General features: G+C 55.3%; 2 protein-coding genes across 3 annotated transcripts in view; one reads left to right on the forward strand and one right to left on the reverse strand.

Annotated features, from left to right (window-relative positions):
* The window catches only part of USP35 (ubiquitin specific peptidase 35), a 51,032-nt gene extending 40,469 nt beyond the window's left edge, over window positions 1–10,563 (forward strand). For both annotated transcript variants that reach the window (XM_028115735.2, XM_028115734.2), the window contains exons 8-11: window positions 6,239–6,332; window positions 7,086–7,192; window positions 7,813–9,058; window positions 10,032–10,563. In XM_028115735.2, the coding sequence (XP_027971536.1) occupies window positions 6,239–6,332; window positions 7,086–7,192; window positions 7,813–9,058; window positions 10,032–10,199 (1,615 nt within the window). In that variant the 3' untranslated portion in view covers window positions 10,200–10,563. The remainder of the gene's footprint in view (window positions 1–6,238; window positions 6,333–7,085; window positions 7,193–7,812; window positions 9,059–10,031) is intronic.
* A 4,589-nt stretch (window positions 10,564–15,152) lies between these two features.
* The window catches only part of GAB2 (GRB2 associated binding protein 2), a 181,132-nt gene continuing 173,148 nt past the window's right edge, over window positions 15,153–23,136 (reverse strand). Inside the window, exons 4-10 of the mRNA XM_028116069.2 lie at window positions 22,295–22,887; window positions 20,743–20,834; window positions 19,392–19,656; window positions 18,103–18,193; window positions 17,760–17,862; window positions 16,196–16,321; window positions 15,153–15,573 (exon numbers count right to left, since the gene is read on the reverse strand). Coding sequence (XP_027971870.1) covers window positions 15,430–15,573; window positions 16,196–16,321; window positions 17,760–17,862; window positions 18,103–18,193; window positions 19,392–19,656; window positions 20,743–20,834; window positions 22,295–22,887 — 1,414 coding nt within the window. The 3' untranslated portion in view covers window positions 15,153–15,429. The remainder of the gene's footprint in view (window positions 15,574–16,195; window positions 16,322–17,759; window positions 17,863–18,102; window positions 18,194–19,391; window positions 19,657–20,742; window positions 20,835–22,294; window positions 22,888–23,136) is intronic.

Genomic DNA, 23,136 nt, shown 5'->3' on the forward strand with positions numbered 1-23,136 from the left:
TTCCTGCTGAGCAGGGAGCCCGAGGCGGGACTTGATCCCAGGACCCTGGGACCATGACCTGAGCCAAAGGCAGACGCTTTAATGACTAGCCACCCAGGCGCCCCTCTATTGTGCTTTAAGTTTCTATTTCATTTATTTATGCTCTGATCTTTATTATTTCCTTTTTTTTTTTTTTTAACTGTGAGCTTTGTTCTTTTTCTATTCCTTTAGGTGTAAAGTTAAATGGTTTGAGATTTGTTTCTTGAGGTAGGCCCATATTGCTCTGAGCTTCCCTCTTAGAACTTATTTTGCTGCATCCCGTAGATTCTGGTGTGTTGTATTTCTGTTTGTTGTGTGTGTGTGTGTGTGTGTGTGTGCGCGCGCGCGCGCGCGTGTATTTCTGTTTTAATTTATCTCTAGGTATTTTTAAAATTTCTTCTTTGATCTCTTCTATGACCCAGTAGTTGTTTGGTTTTAACGCATTGTTTAATCTCCACATATTTGTGGTTTTCCCATTTTCTTTCTTGTAAATGATTTCTGGTTTTGTACCATTGTGGTCAGAGAAGATACTTTATATGTTTTCAGTCTTCTTGAATTTATTGAGACTTCTTTTGTGGCCTAATGTGTGATAGATCCTGCAGAATGTGCCATGTGCATTTGAGAAGAATGTATATTCTCCTGGGTTTGGATGGAATGTTCTGTATTTATCTGTTAAGTTCACCTGGTCTAATGTGTTGTTGAAGGCTGATGTTCCCTTATTGATTTTCTGTCTGGATGATTGATCCATTGATGTAAGTGAGGTGTTAAAATCCCTTAATGTTGTATTGTTCTCGTTTTCTCTCTTTAAGTGTGTTAATATTTGCTTTATATATTCTGGCACTCCTATTTTAGGTGCATATGTATTTATAAATATTATATCTTCTTACTGGATCAGCCCTTCTATCATTATGTGGTGCCCCTCTTTGTTTTTTCTTATAGTATTTGTTGTAAATTCCATTTTGTTTGATGTGAGTGCAGTTTCACCAGCTTTCTTTTCATTTACATTTGCATGGAGTATCTTTTTTATTTTTATTTTTTCAGTCTGTATGTTCTTACTTCTGAAGTGAGTCTCTTGTAGGCAATATATGGATCAGTATTGTTTTTTATCCATTCAGCCACACTTTTGATTGAAAAATTTAGTCCATTTACATTTAAAGTGATTATTGAGAGGTATGTATATATTGCCATTTTGTTAATTGTTTTCTGCCTGTGTGTGTAGTTCTGTTCTTTTTCTCTCTTTGTGGTTTTATGATGTTTCAAAATAGTATGTTAGATTCCTTTCTCATTTTCTTTGTGTATTTACTGTAAGTTTTGGTTTGTGGTTACTGTGATATTCACAGACATCATCCTATTTATCTAATAACATTTTAATTTGGTAGCAACTAATGGTTGAACACATTTGAAAAGTACATTTTTACTCCCCTCCCTAGTTTCATGTTTTTTTTTTTTTTTTTTTTTTTTTTTGAGAGAGCAGGAACACATGTGCGTGCAACAGGGGCTTGGGGGAGGGAGAGAATCTCCAGCAGACTCCTTGCTGAGTGCAGAGCCCAATGCAGGGCTTGACACGGGGCTCGATCTCACAACCCTGAGATCATAACCCAAGCCGAGACCAAGAGTTGGGTGCTTAACCTACTGAGCCACCCAGATGACTCCCTAGTTTCATGTTTCTTATATCACTTTTTACATCTTTTTAAAAAATGCATATATCAGTTAATTATTACAGTTTTAATTTTGTGAGTTTTACCTTTTAACCTTCTTAGTACCTTTATAACTGATTAATTCATTGTCTTTACTATGTATTTAGCTCTTCCAGTGAGATTTTTACTTTTGTGCTTTTTTTTGTTGTTGTTATTAGTGACATTTCAGCTTAAAGAAGTCTGTTTAATATTTTTCCTAATAAGGCCTATTTAGTAGTGATGAATTCCCTTAGCTTTTGCTTGTCTTTAAAACTCTTTATCTCTCCTTCAAATTTGAATGATAACCTTGCAGGATGTAGAGTATTCTCGGTTGGAAGGTTCTCCTTTCAGCACTTTGAATATGTCACGCCACTCTCATCTGGCTTGTCAGATATCTGCTGAGAAAGCTGCTAGTAGCCTTAAGGGTTTTATTTTTATTTTTAAAAAATTTTTTGTATGTAAGAATTTGTTTTTCTCTTGCTTTTAAGATGCTTTAATTTTTGACATTTTAATGATAATGTTTCTTGCTGTGGCTGTCTTTGGGTTCATCTTACTTGAAACTCTCTGGGCCTTCTACACTTGTATGTCTGTTTCCTTTCCCAGGTTAGGGAAGTCTTCAGCCTCTGTTTTTGCAGATATGTTTCCCGGCCCTTTCTTTCTTCTACTGGGACCCCTCTAACATGAATGTTATTCCACTTGATGTTGTTTCCAAGGTGTCTTGAGTATCTTCATTCTTCTGAAATTGTTTCCTTTTTGCTGTTTGGTCTGGGTGAGTTCCACTGCTTTGTCTTCCTACTTGCTGGTTTCTCTTTTACCTCATCCATTTTGCTGTTGAGCCACTCTAGTCTATTTTTCATTTGAGTTGTTGTGTTCTTCACCTCTGTGACTTCCTTTTGGTACTTTCTTACCACGCTGTTTTGTTGTTGTTGAAGTTCTCACTGTGTTCATCTAGTCCCCACCCCCACCCCTTCCCCAAGTTCAGTGAACATCTTTATGCACATTCATTTGAATTCTTTATCAGGTAGATTACCTATCTCTGTATCCTTAAGGTCTTTTTCTGAGGTTTTGTCTTGTTCTTTTTTTATTTTTTAAAGAGTTATTTGAGAGAGAGCGCGTGAGCGAGCACGAGCATGGGGGAGGGGCAGAGGGAGAAGCAGACTCCCTTAGTTTTGTTCTTTTGTTTGGAGCACAGTTCTCTCCTCACCTTGCTTGACTCTGTGTGTTTCTATGTGTTAGGCAGAACAACCACCTCTCTGTCTTGAAGGTGTGGCCTTTTGTATGTAGGTGGTGATTCTTGGTCACCCTTGCCCTTGTTCTTGGTTATCTCTTGAACTTTTGTGATTTTCTCAATCACCTGATTTATTCTGCATATGTCCCTACTGCTACGACCCTATATGAGTGCGTGCCAAGACCTGTCGGCGATCCAAGGATCCTCATTTAGCACCTAGTTTCAGGTGATGGGAAGCTAGACTCTCAGGCAGTAGCTTGTGAAGTATGTGAGTATGTTTGGTCCCATGTTGCTGCAATAGTAACCCCTGCTGGCCTCTGGGCCAGATCTGGAAGTATGCCCTGGACAACAGTTTTAAAAAAATCAGGGCGCGAGACAAGCCCCTTTCTGGAAGTTTCCTCAAGCTGGAGTGAGGCGAAGTGTGTGCGCCAAGATCCGTCTCCTTGCTCCTGTTTCCCAGGAGTGCTTTCTCAGCCTCTAGATAGATGGGAAACCTGAAGCCTGTCCCTCAGGCTGATGCTTTGGGTTAAGTATTTGGCCTTTTCACAGGCAGAATCGAGGTGTGTTTCAGTGTCTTGTCCGTGCAGTGCCCGGGGCGTGGTGGCCTGCCAGGAACTGTCTTTCTGTGTGTGAGCTTTCTGCGGAGCTTGCTAACAGTAGCCCTCTTGGGCCACCAGGGCCGGGTGACCAAGGGGCATCCCCTGTGTGGACCGTGTGGACCCATTTGCTTGAGCAAGGCAGCCAGAGTGGAGGGGGTGGGCTTGTTTGCTGGCTTTGGAAAGACTGCAGGAAAACGGCGTGACCGCCTGTGCCCTTGGGCTTCGGCAGCGTGGTGGGAGAGCACCCCGTCTGCACCCATGTGCCAGTTCTGGGGGCCGGGCCCGTGGCAGCCACCTGCACTAGCAGATTCTAGCTCTGGAAGGCGAGAACTCCGTGACTGCTGTGCGTGGGTCCCAGCCAGGGAATGCTGCCACCGCCGGCACTGTCCAACTCAGCAGGTGCCGTGACCGCACTTGCTCTTGTCCGTCCCAGCAAGGTGGGTGGAGGGTGGGTGCCCGGGCCACTTTGCCTGCTCGTGCTGGCGGTCTGCGTGCGGCCCAACAGTGGTAGCTACCCCTGGGGCCCCCGTCACCAGGGAGCTTCTCAGCTGCCCCTGCTCCTCCAGCTGGTGTTTCCAGATCAGCAAATAAATCCATCTGACATAGTGTAGGCACTTTGCAAACTGTTTTTTTTTTTTTTTTTTTTTTTTACTGGAGCTCAGGTCAAGCCCTGGGTGTTGGGGGGGAGCAGGGGGAAGTGGGGAAGCTCAGTTTATTAGAGCATTTCAGGACCCCTGGTTTTGCCAGTCACGTGTTCTGGAGGCTCCTCTCTCTCCAGTGCAGATCCCAGGCTCTGGGGTGCCAGATGCCCCCGGCAGAAGCACCTGTCTGGGGATGCCCCTCCCTGTTGTGTGTCTTTGTCCCCGGGGTGGGTTTTTTTGCAAGACCCTGTCTCTACCCCTCTTAGGCACCTCAGGGTGGTCCTTCTGTCCATTGTTGTGGAAAGCAGTTCCTCTAGTTTTCAGATCTTTTTCAGAGGGAACGGATCCATAGGTAGCTGTGGATTGGGTGTGTCTGTGGAGTTCCGATCTCACTATGCCACCAACTTGGACCCTCCCTCTCTCTGTATTTGGCCCATTTTTAAATTGGTTGTTAGTTTTCAATAATTATTATTGAGTTTTAAGAATTCTTTGTATGTTTTGGACAATAGTCCTTTATCGGATGGGTCTTTTGCAAATATTTTCTCCAAGCCCCTGGCTTGTCTTTTAATTCTCTGGATGTTTTCTGTCACAGAGCAGAAGACTTTAAGGAAATCCAGCTTATGAATTATTTTCGCAGATCATGTCTTTGGTGTTGCATCTAAAAAGGCATCACCATACTAAAGGTCAAAGAGGTTTTCTCCTATGTGACCTTCTGAGAATTTTATAGTTTTGCATTTTCTATCTAGGTCTGTGATCCATCTTGAGTTCATATTTTGGGATGAGTGTGAGGTATGTGTCTAGGTGTGTGCGTGTGTGTATTTTTCATGTGGATGTCCAAACGTTCCAGCAGCATTTGTTGACAAGACTGTTTTTTGCTCCCTTGTTTTGCCTTTGCTCTTTTGTCAAAGGTCAGTTGACTATTTGTGGGGGTCTATTTCTGGGCTCTCTGTTATATTCTGTGGATCCATTTGACTCATCTTTGACCCACACCACACTTAGACATCTTTTTTAAAAAGTAACAGAGCAGGTAAGCTTTGCCCTGGCTTATGGTATGACCTCAAGTAGGTTTCTCCTCTCTGAGCTTCAGGTCTAGTATGGGGAGCTAAATCTCTAGCACTTCCTAACGTGTGTGCTTCTCAGACCTGGTGAAGGCCTAGTTTTTCCAGTTTATAGTCTGCTGCAGACTGTTAATTTTTATAAAATACAGTCAGATCACTTACCAGAAGAATGATCATGTGCTTATATGGTTGTAGTGACATCAAATTGCTGTACATGTTCCTAACCGCTCCCTCAGCTTCTGAACTTCATCTTTGTGATGGATGGCTGGGGCTGGGGGGGGGCACACTTTGGTAACGCTGTTCTGCACACTGGGCTCAGGTTGGAAAGATGCCTGGCCTGGCTGCCTAGAGCTGCTTGTGAGAACAGGGGCTAAGATGAGGCCTGGGTATTGGCTGGTTCCAAGGCAACGTGGGTGTCAGCAGGGGCTCCTTCCCCTCTCCAGCAGGATCAGACTCCATTGTTGGGAGCCTGTCTGTTCTCCCCCCCTCCTTGTGCCTCCCCCCCCCCCCCCCCGCCCCGGTGTCCTCTTTGTGCTGCACACTTCTCACGTTGACCCCCGCCTCCCTCATTTGAAGACAGGGGAACCACTCAGGTGGGCTTAGGGCTGTGGCGCAGGGGCCCTGAGAAGGGGCTGTGAGAGCAAACTTAGAGGGGTCAGGTTGAAGCAAGGCCTGCTGCGCTGGGTGGGTGCGAACAGCTGCAGTGGGTGGGGATGATACTAGCGCAGACTGGCACATGCCAGAGAGTTCCAGCCTCACCGCTCTGAGGACGTAAGATCTCAGCACGTTGGAATCTTTCAGTCTCAGGGTCATGGGCTCTCTGAACTGGAAGGAGCTGCAGGGCTCACTTCGTTGTCCAGGCTGGGTTGTTCACCTGTGCTTCTTCCTTGGCCTAGGCCTGAGCTTTAAGCGTCCGCTCTGCCTTGAGGCTGGATGCCCTCGTTCCCAGTGCTGCGGGTGAGTAGAGGCTCCTTGGATGCCCTCGGCTTACCCTGGATGCTTTTGCTTTATTTTGAAGCTTCAGACACTGTGTGCTCAGATTGACTGAGAACAACTCCCAGCCCCTGATGACCAAGCTGCAGTGGCTCTTCGCCTTCCTGGAGCACAGCCAGGTGAGTGCAGGGGGGAGTTGGGCATGATGGAGGGAGGCCCTGGGCTGACACCCTTCCCTGCATCTGGCTACAAGGCCCTACTTCCTGGTGTAAGCTGTTGAGGCTGGTTTGGGTTCATGGTCGTTCAGTCCCTGAGGGCTGTATTTGTTTTGCTCATTGTCTCTGCCCTCATGGAACCTAAAACCCTTGGCTAAGCATTATGCAAGGCCCTGCGGGGGCCACGAAAAGGAGGAAGCCACAGTTCTTGCTCTTGTGGAGCTCACAGTCTGGTGGGGAGGGTGGACCTACAAATAACAGTTGTAATGCTTGAACGGAGGGAAATGCAGTGTTGTGTGCATGCAAGGGAGGGAAAAGCTGATTATGGTGGGGGAAGGGACCACTGGGAATACATCACGGAACAGATGTCCGTGCATCTGGGTCTTGAACTCTGTAAGCTTTTGATGGAGGAAAGGTGTTTTAGGCAGAAGGAATGGCAATGAATAAGGGTCTGGGAAGAAATAGGTGTGTTGGGGAAGAGCAAATTCCTAGAGGATTGGTTCATCTCCACGAACCTAAGGCCATGCTCATGGGCTGCATGCACTTGGTGGGAGAGGATGGGTCAGGGACAGTGAGGAATGGGGAGGACTTTAGAGAGGAGGCCAGGAAGTTTGGGACAAGAGAATCCCCAGGTACCCTTAGGCCTAGCACGTGGCAGAGCTGGTTAGTGAGTGGCCTCCTGCTCCTGACCCTGCCTTTCACCTGCCTTGGTCCTAGCGGCCTGCCATCTCTCCAGAGAACTTCCTCTCTGCATCCTGGACACCCTGGTTCAGCCCCGGCACCCAGCAGGACTGCTCAGAGTACCTGAAGTATCTGCTGGATCGGTAAGGGGGCCAGACCTGGCTCCGCGTGGGGGCTTCGGAGCCGGAGGAGGGTGCCCGAGGAATAGCCCAGCTCCCTGGCTGCCGCACTGCACTTGGCGGAAGGCGTGGAGATGGTTGCCGCGAGGGGTGGGCAGGGCTGCGTGTGAGGGACGTTTGGGAGCTGCCGATCGGAGCCGTGACTGGGGAGGGGTCGGTGCGAGCGAACGCACGTGCTCTGCTGGCCGAGCGTGCGTGTGTGCGTGTTCGGCACAGCGCTGGGGGCATGCTCATGTGGAGGCGGCACATCTCCCCGGGGCGGGGTTGTGTGCCTATCCGGAGGGAGGTGTGTGGCACGTGTGCTTGGCTTGTGAGTGCATGTGCGTGGGTGTCATTGGCACGTGTGTGTGTGTAGACTCCGTGCGGACCCGCGCACACGTCTAAACGGGTGGGTCTTAGATAAGGGAGATGGCGCAGACGAGGCCCGAGCGCCGAGAATATGTGTGTGTGTGTGTGTGTGTGAGAGTGAGAGTGTGTGTGCGTGAGTGTGTGAGAGTGTGTGTGTGAGTGAGAGTGTGTGTGCGTGAGTGTGTGTGAGAGTGAGTGTGTGTGAGTGACTGACGTCCCCGTGCTCTCGGCTCCAGGCTACACGAAGAGGAGAAAACCGGGACGAGGATCTGCCAAAAACTCAAGCAGTCCAGCTTGCCCTCGCCTCCCGAGGAGCCCCCCGGCCCGAGTCCCACCTCCGTGGAGAAGATGTTCGGAGGCAAGATCGTGACTCGGATACGCTGTCTCCGCTGCCTCAATGTCTCCTCCAGGGAGGAGGCCTTCACGGACCTCTCTCTTGCTTTCCCCCCCACTGAGCACTGTCGCCGCCGCCGCCTGGGCTCAGTGATGCTCCCCGCAGAGGACATCGGGGGCCGGGACCCCCCCCCACCCTCCCGGGCCCAGGTTCCAAGCAGGGTGGGTCCTCAGAGGCAGAGGAAACACTGTGTCACTGGGGCCGCGCCCCCCTCCGTCCTGGACATTGAAGGCCTGGGCCCCCAGGGAGCTGGCGGGCAGAGCAGTGGGGAGGAGGAGGTGGAGAGGGAGGAGGAAGCACGGGAGGAGGAAGGGCCCCGAGAGGGGGAGGGGGAGGGGGGCAGAGAGAAAGAGGAGGGGGAGGAAGAAAAGACGGAGAAGGAGAAGGAGACCGCCGAGCCAGCGGAGAAGGAAGAGGACAGCCCGGGGCCGGGGACCCACTGGGGTGGCGCCGCCCCCGCCGGGGAGGGCTCCCGCTCGGTGCTGGACCTGGTCAACTACTTCCTGTCCCCCGAGAGGCTGACGGCCGAGAACCGCTACCACTGCGAGCCCTGTGCCTCGCTGCAGGACGCCGAGAAGGCGGTAGAGCTGAGCCAGGGGCCGCGCTACCTCATCCTCACCCTGCTGCGCTTCTCCTTCGACCTGCGCACCATGCGCCGCCGCAAGATCCTGGACGACGTCTCCGTGCCCTTGCTGCTGCGCCTGCCGTTGGCGGGGGGCCGGGGCCAGGCCTACGACCTCTGCAGCGTCGTCGTGCACTCCGGGCTGTCCTCGGAGAGCGGCCACTACTACTGCTACGCCCGCGAGGGCGCCGCCCGCCCGGCCCCGTGTGTGGCTGCTGCCGACAGGCCCGAGCCCGAGAACCAGTGGTACCTGTTCAACGACACTCGGGTGTCCTTCTCCTCCTTCGAGTCTGTCAGCAACATCACCTCCTTCTTCCCCAAGGACACGGCCTACGTGCTCTTCTACCGGCAGCGGCCCGGGGAGGCGCCCGAGGCCGAGCCGGGCTCTCCCAGAGGCCGGACGGAGCCCACCCTCCACAAAGATCTGATGGAAGCCATTTCCAAAGACAACATCCTTTACCTGCAGGTGAGCGGCCCCCTCCCCCCCCCCCCGGGGGCCTCTGAGCTGATCTCCTGGGTGGAGGGCTTCCCTGCACAGCCACCCGCTTAGAGGGGGTTCTGCTCGTCTCCTCCTTTCCCTGCTGCCCTGTCACTGACCCCTTCATGCTGGAAAGATACTGGTGGGCCAGCCAGAACCGCTTACTTCAGGGGCGCAGGCGTTCAGGAATCACCAACGCTTGTCCTCAGTGTGCGAAGGAGCACCATGGGGTTGTGTGGTGGAAAGTCGACACTTCCAGGGGCACCTGGGGACCACGCTGCCCGTATCCTCTCACGTGCCTTCGACTCCCCTCTTTACAGTCCGGGCTGGTGGCAGCAGGAACAGCAGAGGCCACGAACCACCAGAGTAGTACCCCGGGGCCCCTGTGTGGGGGACACCGAGCCAGCTTTTAGGTCTCTGCTGGGCCTTGCGGGCGGAGGCAGGGCCGTGGGGGAGGAGCATCTGTGCAGAGGCCTCCGTTCAGCCCGAGGAGGCCTGTTCCTCGTGCCTGGAGGGGCAGTGAGCGGGCCAGCCGTGTCAGGACGGGGGGGGGGGTGGGGGGGGTGGGGGGGGACCCTGTGTGGTGTGACGTGGTCCTTGGGAGTCCCTGCACCTCCTTCTCCCTGGGGCCACGGCAGGCCCGCATCAGCTACTCAGCCTTGTGTGAAGGAGTTCCTTTTTTCCAAGGGGCTAGGGGTTTTTACTGGGAGAAGAGCGGTTTTGAAGCCTAGATCGAGGGTGGGAGGGTGGATCCATCCCGCCCATCCTCCCGCGGAGCTGGAGCACCCCGCGGCCAGGAGCCGGCGCTTCTCGGTGCTTGGCCCCCTGGGCACCTCAGAGACACTCAGAAATGCTGTGCCGGGTGGCCCTGGGGTGGGGCTGGGGGGGGACAGGGACGGAAAACTGTGGCTTCAGAGCCTGAATTTTAAGCCTCCTTCCCCACCCGCCTGTGCGTTCCCAGGAGCAGGAGAAGGAGGCCCGGAGCAGGGCGGCCTATATCTCTGCGCTCCCCGCGTCTCCGCGCTGGGGCAGGGGCTTCGATGAGGACAAGGACGAGGACGAAGGCTCTCCGGGAGGCTGCAGTCCTGCGGGCGGCAGTGGCGGGGACTTCCACAGACTGGTCTTCTAACGGGGACCCGGCCCCGGGCTGCTCCCGCCTGCGGGGGGCACCACAGCCCACAGGGGAGTCCTTGACCCTTTCCTTCTGGGAACTGGGTCGGACCGAGGCCGAGGCGCCCTGCCCGGTGGGGGCTGAGGGAGGTTGTGGAGGCAGGTTCAACCCCGGAGACGGGGGCCCTTCCAGGGGCAGGAAAGGTGGAGAGGAAGCTTCTGGGACACCCTGGTCCTCAGCCGGAAGGGTGTGCAGAGACTCAGATACAGAGGTGAGAGCCGAGCCCCTGACACGGTCTCAGGCCCCGACACTCGGGTCAGCCCCATTCAGATTTCTCACCCAAGTGTCCTGGTCGACTTGAAGCAGCTTAGATGGACACTCTCTGGGCCTTGTCCCCCCACCCCCCCACCCCCCCCCCAGCAGGCTACGTGAGGGGGCTGATTCACAGCTCTAGTGCTTTGCCATCAAGTAGCATTTCCCTCCTCGCTCCTTTCAGACAATCCTATTGCTGTATAGTATAAGGCAGCAGAGCAGGGTCTGGGGCCGGTGCGTCCTACCCACGGCCCCCTTCTGGGTTCTGTGAGGGGTTTCGGAGGCACAGTATGTGGTTGCCTGCACCCTTGGTACTTCGAGGGGCGTGTAGGTGGGAGGCAGCCTGGCACGGGGTCAGAGACTGTGCAGAGAGGGGAGGACAGCCCCCCTCCCCCCCAACAGCGGGAGACCCTTAATCCCCAAACCCCATCTCCCCTAGCCTGCCTCAGTGCCTGAGATGCCACCATTTGCATCCCCTTTCTGGTTGAGAGAGAGAATCCTTATTTTACTGCAACTCTGTGTTTCTCGTGAAGCCATCGTCCGACCTGAGGAAAGCTGGCTGGCTCGGCGGCTCCTCTGTGGCATTCAAGCCGTGGCCTGGGGGCTGGCGGGGGGCGGGGGGAGGTTTGGTGAGGAGCAGCTGTTGACCTCATTGTGCCCTGACGGCCGCTGTACCCTTCTATGTGGAGAGGAGAGACGCAAACAGGAATAAAAATAGGTTCTCTGAAGCCTTTAAAGGTGTCATTCTTTCTGCCTCCGTGGCTGTGATGGCGGCCGTGCCCTTTGTTTCTTGCTGTGTCTGGGCTGTGAGGAGGGTACAGCCTGTGACCTGTTGGCTTGTGCGATGCCCCACGGGAGGTGACGGTGTGCCACGCTGAAGCGCTTGCAAGTGAAAGGTGAGGGCTGGGAGGGCCCCGAGGGCAGAGCTGGGACCAGCAGCGGGGCCGTTCCCCAGTGGCCGGCGCCGACAGAGGGGAGGACAGGCTCGTTACCCGGCGAGGCAGGTACCCAGACTCCGGGCTGCCCGAGGACATCCTGTCGGGGGGACTCGCCTGTCGGGTGAAGCCAGAGCCCCCATATCTGGGGACTTTCCAGACGCCGAGGACCCCGGACCGACCAGGACTCGCTACCACTGCTCCCTCATTCTCCCCCCGCCCCTTCCCTGGGAGAACCTGGTGCCGGTGTGCAGCCCCTCCTCGGACGGACTCGGGCACCTGCCAGGAGGAAAGCGGAGGGGAGGCAGCCCCCCTCTCCCCAGGTGCCAGCCCATTCTTGGGAGCTGGAGACGTCACACGGGAGCCCTTTCCACCCCAACCCTGCCCATCTGGGGGAACAAAGTAGGTGGGAAGCCAGGGACAGAGGCTGTGGTGTGGCCAGGGGCTGCGAGGGCCGCCTGCCAGTGTTGTAGGTGGAGGAGTTGTTGAGTTTTGGCCCAAGTGTCCCAGACCCTTGGGACATCAGACCTTAGGGATCAGCGACACTGGGCTGCTAGTCTCAAGAGTTCATCTCTACACTCTGTGCACCTTCGTGGAATAGGGAACACACATTCCGAGGTAAGGAGGATTCATCCCTGTTCCCGGTCAAGACAAGGGCCCCATTACTTCCTATTAAAATGAAAGGGAGCAGACTGGCACCGAGTGTTCCGGGGGCCCTGACAGAGATGTGTTTGGGTCTCCATGTGGGTGGCCCCCAGGCAGGGATTCTGTGCAGCAGGTGGGTTCCCTCCCCGGCGCCTTCAGACGAGGCAGGCTCCAGCAGCCTTCTCTGGTTGCTTCTAATGGACTTTATTGTTGTCCTGCTCCAACACCACAGTAAAAAGGGCCCTGCAAGCTTCAGGCCTGTGCCGTGTGTCACCACAGCAAAAACAGGACCCACCGGAACACGTTCCCACCCCACCCCAGACCTACTCACAGGATAAATACATGTTACACTTTTTTTTTAAAGAAAACAGAATAAATTAATAACTTAAGTGATTAGGCACCAACAGTGATTTGAAAAATTAAATGTCAATTTTAAATGGTATAACAGGGCAAGAACCTAAGACTGGGCTCCTAGCCCCTTCTCTCTTCCCGACAGACAATTCTGTGCGAAATGATTCTAAGTTTCAAGACACGTGTAACCAACACACAAAAATACACACGACCAACTATCACAGGACAGCCTGCACCTCGAGGGGGCCCCTCCGCAGGCAGCCCAGGGAGCTTGGAAAAGTCCGAGAATGTTGGCTCCCGGGGGAGGGAGCTGCAGCGCTCCTGGGCCCAGCCTCGCTTCCCTCACGGCTTCCCTCACGGGTTGTGGACGAGTGCGAACTGCATCCAGAGCTCTTGTCAGAAGGGTGTGGGGAGGGTGGGTCAGCCAGGGCTTGGGGCACGCCCTTGCTCCACTCACTCCAGAAGGGGAAGGGTTGTGCTTCTCTCCTAGGAATGGGGTGTATTTGAAGGGTTTCAAATGTAGAAGTCTCCGAAGTCCATCCCGGGGAAGGGACCTGGCTGCCTGACTAATGCTCTGGGTGCTGCCCACCCCTGGTGAGCCAGGCCCTCCATAGAGAGCTCAGCTTCAGCATGGAAGGGCCTCAGCCACCATCTAATCGAACCACCCTTTCACAGGTGGTGGCTCCCTGGGACCTTGCTTTGCCCATCTCCCTGGAACCCTCCCTCCCTCACTGCTGCTTGGTCCTGCTGGCCCAGGCACCGTGAGTCTTGGGTCTGCCCTTGCCAGGCCACTGAACTGCCAGATGTGTACTAGACACCGGTCATTTGAAGCCCGTGAGCCCGAGTCTCTACCTTCAACAGGCCCGTGTCCTCTTAACACCTCCTTCTGTCTCCACCGCCACCCTGAGGGCTTGGGAGCTGCAGGAACCAAGAGCTGGAAGGAGGCCTCCTTGGACATTAGAGTTGAACACTCCGTTTCATTCACCTCGTGCTGACACAGCACACACACGGGCTGGGGGCACAGGGCAGCACCCCTCAAAGCTCAGCCCTACAAGACCCTGCAGAGAGCCTTAAAGGGACCCAGTGTCAGCCACTGCCATCAGCCCCAGTGCTCTAAGGTGGCTGGACCCCAGCCCCTCCCTCCTTCCCTAGAAAACTGCTCCATCTTCCTGCCCCTCAAGCCCACCTCAGCACCACCCCCCTTTTCCCAGATACCACCTTCCTCTGATCTGCACCAACCTCCTGAAGCAGCAGTCTTGCTTCCAGTCTCTCTCATGGCCCTCACCTATGTCCCGTGCCCTTGTGTCTCCCCCCACCCCTGCCTCCAGTGCACGGACAAACTGGTTAATTCCCGCGGTCCCAGAATCAATGCTCGCCGAGTTGAACTGCTAGGAGAGGGGCTACTGTGGAGAAAATCCTCCTGACTGGAGTGGGGCTTCTGAGACTGTGGCCAGGCATGTGCTTGCGGGAGCTCAAAGGTGAGCTGTAGCCACCTCCGTCAGCCATGGTGGCAAGTATTTTTTTTCCAAGGGAAGGTGGTCTGTTACCCCAGGGGGGGATGAGGCCTCTGCCAACCCTGGACGGTTTGGGCAAGAACCATCAACACAAAAGATTCGGATCTCTCCTCCCCAGCTTAGGACAAAGTGCCTGGTGGGGGCGGGCACAGCTCGTGGGATGGCCTTCCAAAGCCACGGGAGCAGAGGCCTGGCCTCTCCTGCCCCAGGGATTGGGTCTGAGGCTAATGTGACTCGTGACTCGGGGTTTCCAGGGAGTGGCCGCTGGAAGATGAGCTGGGAAAACAGCAGGGGCTCCGGCGACCACACTCCTAGCGGCCTGGGCCCGGGCGGAAGCCCCAGCCCTCCCCCGCACTGCTTTCCCCACGTCCCTCACATGGCTCCCTCTCTTCCGCTCAGGGCTGCAGCCCCAGGCGCTGCCCCGGCTTGACCCCGACCCCCCCCCCCCCCCGGCCCCCACCTGCCCCTGGCCGCACTGTCTGCCTCCAAGGTCTGTACCCGGCCTGTCAGCCCCTCGGTTATCTGCCAGCCCCCCACCACCTGTCTTGCAGACACACTTGCTGCACCCTCCCCACCACGGCACCTCCCGTCCGCCCCACGCTCCCTCCGCACCCTGCACCGCCTTCCCTCAGCACCAGCCTCCACCCGCACCCTGCAGTACCCTGCACCGTCCCCTCTGGAGGGGTGCGCACCCGGAGGAGGGCCTGTACGCTCCACGGTTCTGGGGGCCCTGACCCCACGGGATCCTGGCCACCCCTCCCCCACCCCCGTTTGTGGTTGCCCATCCTCTGTTTTCCCTCCCTCCTGTCGTCCTTCCTCCTCCTGCCTCTCCCAACCCAGCACAGCCACACCGTGGCGGGGCCACTGCCCAGATCACCTGCCTTCTGCCATCGGGGACCTCCTTCCTGTGTCCCTCAAGACCACCGCTACCCTTCCTTCTCAACTCCATCTTCTGGGGCGCCATGCCTCTCCTCTACCAACAAAGACAAGGACGAAGAGGTCCCTGGCCACTCTGGTCTGCTGGTCCTGGGCTCCCTGGATCAGCGAGACGACATGGCATCTTCCGGGACTGAAGGAGACGTAGCCCAGGAGCTGGAGGGAAGAGGGCTTGAGGGCTCCAACCGGAAGTGAGGTGTGGAATCTGGCTCAGAGCCCCCGCCCCTCCCAAAGCCTAGTAGGTACTCGGGTCTAAAGGGCAGGAAGAGGCTGAAGGATGCTTTTTGGCAATAGCTCTAATGAAGGTGGGTAGAGGCATGGCCGTTACTGATACAAATCAAAGGTGGGCCCCGAGTGGGCAGAGGAAGGGCCTCCATCAGGCCCTTACCTCTCAGGAGAAGGGTTCAGGGTCCCTGACATCAAGTGCTTTGAAGGCCAGAGTGGCAGGAGGGGGCACTGGGAGAGGAGACAATGTGTGTGTGGGGGACCGAGGGGGAGGAGCCAGCTCTGGAGATGCCGCCTCTGGGCACCTCCCCAGGCGTGGTGGCCCCTGCGTCACAGCTTAGCGCCTTTGGAAGGCTCCGAGGACTGCCGCACATCTGTCCACTCCTGCATGGTGTTCTGCAGGGCCTGGGTTTTCTCCTTGTCCACTTGAACGTAGTCCACCTTCTCATCGGAAGTGACAGATGACGTGGATGGCTGAGGACAGAACGGGCAGGTGGCTGTGAGTTATCTGTATGGTGGGGAACAGGGGTGGGGGGCTCTTTCTGAGCTGCCTCAAGGGGAGCTGGGCCTCTGCTGCCACTCGGACCAGCCTCAGGGGCCTGTACTGTTTCTGAAAGGGGCCTTTAAAACCCAAACTGCCCATCATCTCTGCAACAGCCTGGGTCAGCACTCCTGATTTCCCAGGCCTTCATCTCTGCCTCCACCCACCTACTTGGGAAGGAATTTGCCAGGTGCCAGGGAACACTGGCAGCCACCCCTGCTGTCTGGACTGGGCAGCTGAGTGTGCTTTCTGGGGAGGCTTTCTGGGGCCGGGGAGTCCCTTCTGCAGGTCCCTGTACCAAGGGCAGTGGGTGCACCTAGACGCTGAGTTCCCAAAGAGAAGCTCAGGACCAGACACAGGATCCCCGAGGCTCGGCTCTGTCATTCAGTGTGCATCCATTTGCTCATTGGTACAAGGGGGCTGGACTGGCTGAGAAGGTCGGACAGACCTTGAGCACCTGTGAGTTCAGAGAGGGGGCGTGCGAGCCCCCTAGGACCCAGACTAAAGGAAAAGCAGTCAAGCAGTACGAGGCTGAGTGCTGGGACACACCGGTACCTTGCGGTGGGGGCTGGGGGAGCTCGGCTGGAAGTCCAGGGCCAGATAATCAACGCTGCCCGTGCTCTTCTTCGGGGCGGGACTGTTGGTGCCACTGGGAATGGGAGACGCAGACACTGGATTTTGCTATCACAAAGGAGGGAAAAACCATCAGTAAGTGGAGGAAACAGACTAACACACCACCTGGGAAAACCCACACCTCTGGGCGTCTCATGTCCTCATTTAAACCTTCATAACCGTCCTGTGATGTAGGTATTCTTACTATTCTTGTTGTTTAAAATAAAGATAAAACTGTAGTTCAGAGAGGTGGCCTGACTTGGCTGGGGCTGTACGGCTGGCGAGCGGGGATGGGAACCGGCTCTGTCACCCGGCTCCCGGACCTGCGCTCGTCCCGCTGTACCGGCCGGCCGGGTCTCCCCCACTGGCTCCCTGACAGACCCCCGTGGTTGCCTGCTGGCCCTCAACAGGGTGCCCCTTTCCTTTACGCCCTGCATGTTGGAAAGCCTTCGGTGGCACCCAAGCTGCTTCTTTGAATCTCCTGGCCCCGGCCCCTCCTCCCCGGGCTCCTGCAGCCGCCCTTCGACGGAGACACTCTAGGCTCCTGTCTCCGTCCAGGCACCAAGACCAACTTGTCTAGGATTTTCCTGAAGTCTTATTTTTTTTTTTTTTTAAGATTTTATTTATTTACTGACAGACAGAGATATAGTGAGAGAGGGAACACAAGCAGGGGGAGTGGGAGAGGGAGAAGCAGGCTCCCCTCTGAGCAGGGAGCCCGATGTGGGGCTCGATCCCAGGACCCTGGGACCATGACCCGAGCTGAAGGCAGACGCTTAACCGACTGAGCCACCCAGGTGCCCCCTGAAGTCTTATTCTAATGAGAATGGCAACAATCCTATGTTCTGTTTCTTGGCTGCTGATTGGTTGATGCGTTCTTTCACTATTGATGCAGCAGCTACAGGTGCTGGGCAGCTACTCCCTTTCCAATGAAAATGTCAGGGAGGAAGCTTCTCGTGCTGACCCTGTTTAGATCTCTGGCCTGGCCTTTGCCACCGTACGTCATGGTACACGTGTGCCCCCTCCACTGAGGAGATAATAAATGCTTACGCTCGCATTCTTGCTTCTGCTCATGGGAACAGCACAGTAGGGAATGAAGAGTTCTTGACTTTTGAAAGATTTTAACAGGAAAGAAGAAGGAAGTCAACTTTGAAGGCTGCCCTAGTCATTCTCCGTAGGCTCCCAGGGATGGTGCTGAGGCACCAGGCCCTTTAAACCTTCTGGGGCTCCCGTGGTCCCCAGGGACAGCCCAGACTTGCCCGGACAGCGTTCGGGGTCATTCATGAGCTGGACCCAGCCCACCCTCCGCCCGGAGCCGCAGTTAACCGCTCTCCTCCTCCTCCGTGTCCCCACAGCGCCACCTCTCCACCCACGTCCCAGTCGGCCTCCCCGAGGGCAGGGCCCTGTGACCCCACGGCGCACGGGAAGGATGGCGGCAGCAAAGGCGGTGCCTGCAGGGGGCCCGGGCCCCCCGGGCAGGAGTCGCCCCCACGGAGCGCAGACGACTCACCATGGGGACGTAGTTCTCTTCGCTGTCCCCCGAGTCCGTGCTGGTGATGCTCTGGGTGGAGATGGGGCGGCAGTACTGGGAGGAGCCGCAGTTGAAGGTGTGGCTGTGGTGGGGAGAGGACCATGACCTAGGGAAGCGCTCGGGCTCCTCGCCCCAGACCCCGCCCTCCATTAGCAGAGGAAGGTCTGGTACAGGGAAGGCGCGACGATCCCCCCTTCACGGACGAGGAGACCAAGCCCCTCGAGACCGCTCGGCCACCACCGGCGTGAGCATCAGGATGCAGCTCCCGACTCAGCCCTCACAGCCCCGCGCCAAGCTCCCACTTCCCCAGATGGACACTCACATGGCCCTAGACCAAGACTTGGTGACAGGTGACTTGAAGGGGAGCTCATCAATGACGGTGTTGTTTCTCAGGTCAAGTGGCGTTGGCTTTACTGGAACAGGAACAGAAAGTCAAATGATCAGCCACTGATGATAATGGTGCACGTCCACACACAGCCACATAACACACAAGTACATTCACGGAGGCTTTTGCATTCCCGCTTTTACACAGGGAAACTGAGGCTCAGCAGCTTCTATGATCTTTGCCTATGTTGCTAGGCCCTGAAGTCAGATCTTCAGATTCTGAATGATTATTTTCTTTGCAAGCATATTCTGGAGTAATCATATTTTCAGAATCCAAAATGGAGACACTGGGTCTGACAAGAGACTGCTCTCCCCAGACCTGTGGCTGTATATAAAAACAAGAGATGGTAACTGAGATGGAGGACGTCCCTGCCACTCATGGACCAGGCTGTAGAGCCTGCAGGGGAGGAAGGCGAATACACAAAGCCCTTAAAGGCTTCACTTCAAATGCTAAGGTCTGAATTCGCCGTTGATCAGACCAAGTTGGGGGGCCGGACCCGACTTCTCCCTCTGGATTCCTGCCACTGACCCCTGGCCGGCAGCCGGAGGGAGCAGAGGGCACGGATCTAGCCTTCCTGAATGTCTGCTGCATACCAGACCCGGTGTCCTAGATGCATTCCTCCAGAACACACCACTGTCCCCATTTCACAGCTAAGAAAACTGAGCTCAGAGAAACTGAAATGATTTACCCAAGGCCCCTCCCTAGGAAGTGCTGAATGGATTCCAACCCACACGTAGGCAGTCGGAGCGCTCACGCCTTTCTCGTCCAGCAGAGTGGATCTTGTAATAGACCGCTCCGCCAGATCCTAGGCCTCCTCCCGCGTCCTCCAAGAGCAGGTTACACTCTACAAGGCACTTTTAGGCCTATTATCTGTGCTGCTCAGTGCTCTGCAAGTATTTAGAGTGCTCAGCTGAGAAACAAGGCTCAGACACACAGAATGATTTGCTCGTACCCCTAGGCGGCAGGGCTGGCGCCGGAGCGTGTGCTGTCCTGCTGGCACCCGTGCCCCCGCCCATCCAGGCTGCTCTGGCAGCCGGTCCCTGGGCTGCTGGGCCACGGGAACAAGTTTGAACGTCTGTGTATGTGTGTGAGAGTTGGGGGTGGTTCAGGCCCCCAGAGCCTAACACTTCCTCGCAAGGAAAGTTCAGGATCCACTCGATCCCTAAATGAACGCAAATAGTTCCTGGACACCGCCCAGAGACGGGATGGGGAGAGAGGAGCCTCACCTTTCCGGTCAGGTTTGAGGTTGCGGTTGACGGGGGGTGGCTGGATCTCACTCCCTCGGCTGGGGCCTCGGTGCATAGAAAGGGCTGCTGAGGGGTAGCCAAGCGCCTCGAAGTGGTGGGGGCCTGGGCTCATGGGGATGTAGACACTCTGGGAGTTATCACTTGCCCGCTCCGTGGCCAGCAAGGTGGAGGACCCTGGATTCATGGGCACGTAGTTGTCCTCAGAATTGGAGCTCTCGGACCGGCCCACAGCGGTTTTCCCTGGCTAGGAGAGGGAGTGGAAGAAACAGGAAGGGAGTGAGAATCTGTATGCAAGGCGAGGAGAGTTATAACTGAGTTAGCTGCCCCGGGAAGCTAGTAAGGCAGGCCCTGGGGAAACCAAGCAGGAAGGCACAGTGGGAGGGGGAAAGCAACGAAGTCTGTGGGTCCCTTCTAGTTTCCACAATCCCTTGGGACCCACTGGAAATTTGTCACAATCCTCTGGTATCAAATACCCCTGGTGGCTGGGTGCACAAGGCTTTGTGGGGCCTGACCACGCGGAGGGTGGCACAAGCCACGGAGTGTATGGATTTGGTTTAGGACCTGCCCTTCATCTCAGGCCCACACTCCCCATTTGTGGGCCGGCATCTGAAGCCCGAGCAGGGCCAGGAGCCCCGGAGAAGCCTGGGCCCTGGCCAGTGAGGTCTGGGCCAGTGTGCTCCCCCAGGCCAGCTTGCAGGGTGACCACCAGCTGCAGTTGGAGCTGCCACCAAGGTGTACAATGCAGTCATCCTGGGCCCCACTCCTGCCAGGAGTCTCCTACCCCTGCCCCACCTGTCCACACAGACAAGGAAGCTGCCTCTGCTTTGGTTACCCAGTTTTCATCATTTCAGTGGGTGCGACACCGGGCCCTCGTCTGCCTGGCGAGCTGTGGTCAGCCCCCTGCAGAGGGCAGCCTAGGATCCTGCACTCAGACCATACTTCTGCCACCAAGCCAGCCTCTGAGCACCGCCCCTACCCTCAGTCCCATGCTGCAGCCCCTCCTCCTCCGGGTGGGGCCTCACGGACAAGCCTGCTGCCTCAGGTTCCCCATCCCAGAGCCCGGGGCCTCTGCATTCTAGACCCGTCCTACTGACCTGGAGGGCTGGCGAGCCTTGTGGTCTAGCTCGCTAAGTACACTCACTTCTTCCACACCAGACACCTGTATCTTACTTTCTGAAAACCCAACCCAGGCATCTGGACGGAGACAAGGAACAGGCAGGACCCTAAGAGGGAGATGCCTTCACTCTTGTGAGCTGTACTTTTTGTTCCCTGGAGTGTGACCTTAACCCACCCGGGCAGGCCTGAGGACCCCTGGCTAACCCCCACTCACCGGAAAAGAACTGACCGCATCACTCATGGACTCGGCAGCCCGGCCACTCTCTCCACCACGCTGCGGGTACTCGTAGGACTCACAGGAAGAAGCTACGAGAGAGGAAAGAAGATCCATGTGCTGACACTTCCCCAAACCCTCAGCCGCGTTGCTCGGGGTCTCACTGATACTCCAGAAGATACTACTCTCAAACCCAAGTGATAAGGTATTACTTCCATCCCATCATTCCTCAGTTCAAAAACTCCTGCTAGGCTTCTAGATCTAGCCCCAGCGTTGGCACCTCCAGAGGATCCCTCCTTAACTGCTCCTTCCCTCAGGTACGCCCCTCTCCTCTAACTCCTACGGCACTCAACTGCTGTCCCACTCACCCCCGCCATCACGTCTATGAATACTGTATGAATAATGATACTGGACTAATTTATACATGTTGGTTTTATTTCTCCAACTAGATGTGAACTCTCTGAGGGTAGGGACATGTATTATGTACGTCGGTTTCATTTCAATTCCAAAGCACAGGTGACTGATCCAATAGTTGATGGACTGAAATGGTACTGAGCCAAGACTCAGGTTCCCAGGTCCAAGTCCCACCTCTGTCCCCGATCGAACTTACAACCCTGAATAAGTCTCCTAACTACCACGGGCCTCACGTGAAATGGAGACACTGAGGCTCTGTCCCACCACACTCTCAGGGTCACTACATGACTTAGACAAAAGGACGGAGAGGAGCAGGCTTCACAAGCTATACACGATACAAAATGAAAGGAATCAATATGACTATACTTTTTCGTCACACAGAGGAAGCTTATTCAGGATTGGAATATGCTCAGGAAATTAGTGACAATAAAATTTATACACTTCAGAGAGAAATCCAGATTTTAACCAAAGAGATTCACGCGTGGCTTAGAAAATATTTAGTAGCTCAGGGCGCCTGGGTGGCTCAGTCATTAGGTGTCTGCCTTCGGCTCAGGTTGTGATCCCAGGGTCCTGGGATCGAGCCCCGCATCGGGCTCCCTGCTCCACGGGAAGCCTGCTTCTCCCTCCCCCCTCCCTCTGCTTGTGTTCCCTCTCTCGCTGTGTCTCTCTCTGTCAAATAAATAAATAAAATCTTTAAAAAAAAATTCAGTGGCTCAAAATTTGTTTTAATAGTCTCTTAGTCCACATAGGTTTGGCTCCAGTTTGAACTGGTCCTCTAAATTTATTTTTTCTGTCTTTGATTTATATAAAAATGAATCAAATACTATGATTTGGACTTCCAAACCCATAATAAGTTGTGTTGTGGTTAACCGAGAATGTTCCAGCTCCCTGAGTAGAACAGTAACCGCTCTCAAGCAGGGTCGGCTACACTCTTGCATTGCGGGCATCCACGAATAGTCTCCAGTGCCGGAGGAGCAGCCAGGAAGGTGTTTGGGTACAAGATCCCTAAACCTGTGAGTATCAGTGACCTGGGTGGGCCTTACATCTCCTCAGCATGGATGACCAAGGACTGGTGAATTACTGAGAACTGCCAAGCTACCTCCCTCTCCCCAGGGTCACAGCCAGGGATTATACCAACCTCGGTGCAGTCGGCTGTTGTCCATGGCTGGGAGGGTGTTGCGCCTGGGGATGGTGGCCGCAGCAGAGATGGATCTGCTGCTTTCGCTGATTGGTGGTCTCTGCTGAGGGCTGCCCCATCGAGGGGTTTCTGCCTGACTTGGCTTGGGTGGCCGGGGAGGAGGCGCGATGGCCGAGTCCCCAGGAGTGGCCACTGCCATGGCATTGTGGTTCTTGTCCAGCGTGAACGTCCTAGGGATCTGGTAGGCTGAGAGCGGGGTGGCTGGAACGTCCATATTGTCCACTAGGAGGTCCCCAAACTCCCGACACAGGGTGTTGCTGGGCGTCTTGAAGGTGTATACATCCTCGTTATCGGTCTCAGAGCCTGTGAGGCTGCTCTTAGTGTGGCCGTGGGAGGCTAGGCTCCGGGGGAGGTCGTAGGTACTGTCTCTGAATTCCGTGTTGTGCCGGCTTGGCTTGGGAAGGCTATAGAAGCCGTGGACTTGACCACTGACCCCGTTGACACAGTGTCCGTTGCCCTGGGCAAGCTTTTGTACGGCTGTGTCGCTCCTCATGAGAAATGAGGCCCTGGAGCCCTGAGAGAAGCTGGCACTCCTGGGAGAGAGAAGAAAGGAAGGGATGGGGCAGGTTAGAGGGGGCCAGGACTGCCCACCCGGGGAGGCAAGCTGGCATGTTCAAAGCCCCATTCAGCAGGCTGGTAAACCAGGCTGAGGAGGCCGGCAGGCCTGAGGTGTATCCTCGTTTACTAGCTCTGTGATTTGGCATGAGGAACTTTCTCCTTCTGAGCTTTGGTTAATGCATTTGCAAAAACGGTGATTAAAAACATATGACGAAGGTTGTTCA

Source organism: Eumetopias jubatus, unplaced genomic scaffold (genome assembly GCF_037043125.1).
Source record: "Eumetopias jubatus isolate StellerSeaLion01/CBP00866 unplaced genomic scaffold, mEumJub1_p1.0 scaffold_13, whole genome shotgun sequence".
NCBI lineage: Eukaryota > Metazoa > Chordata > Mammalia > Carnivora > Otariidae > Eumetopias > Eumetopias jubatus.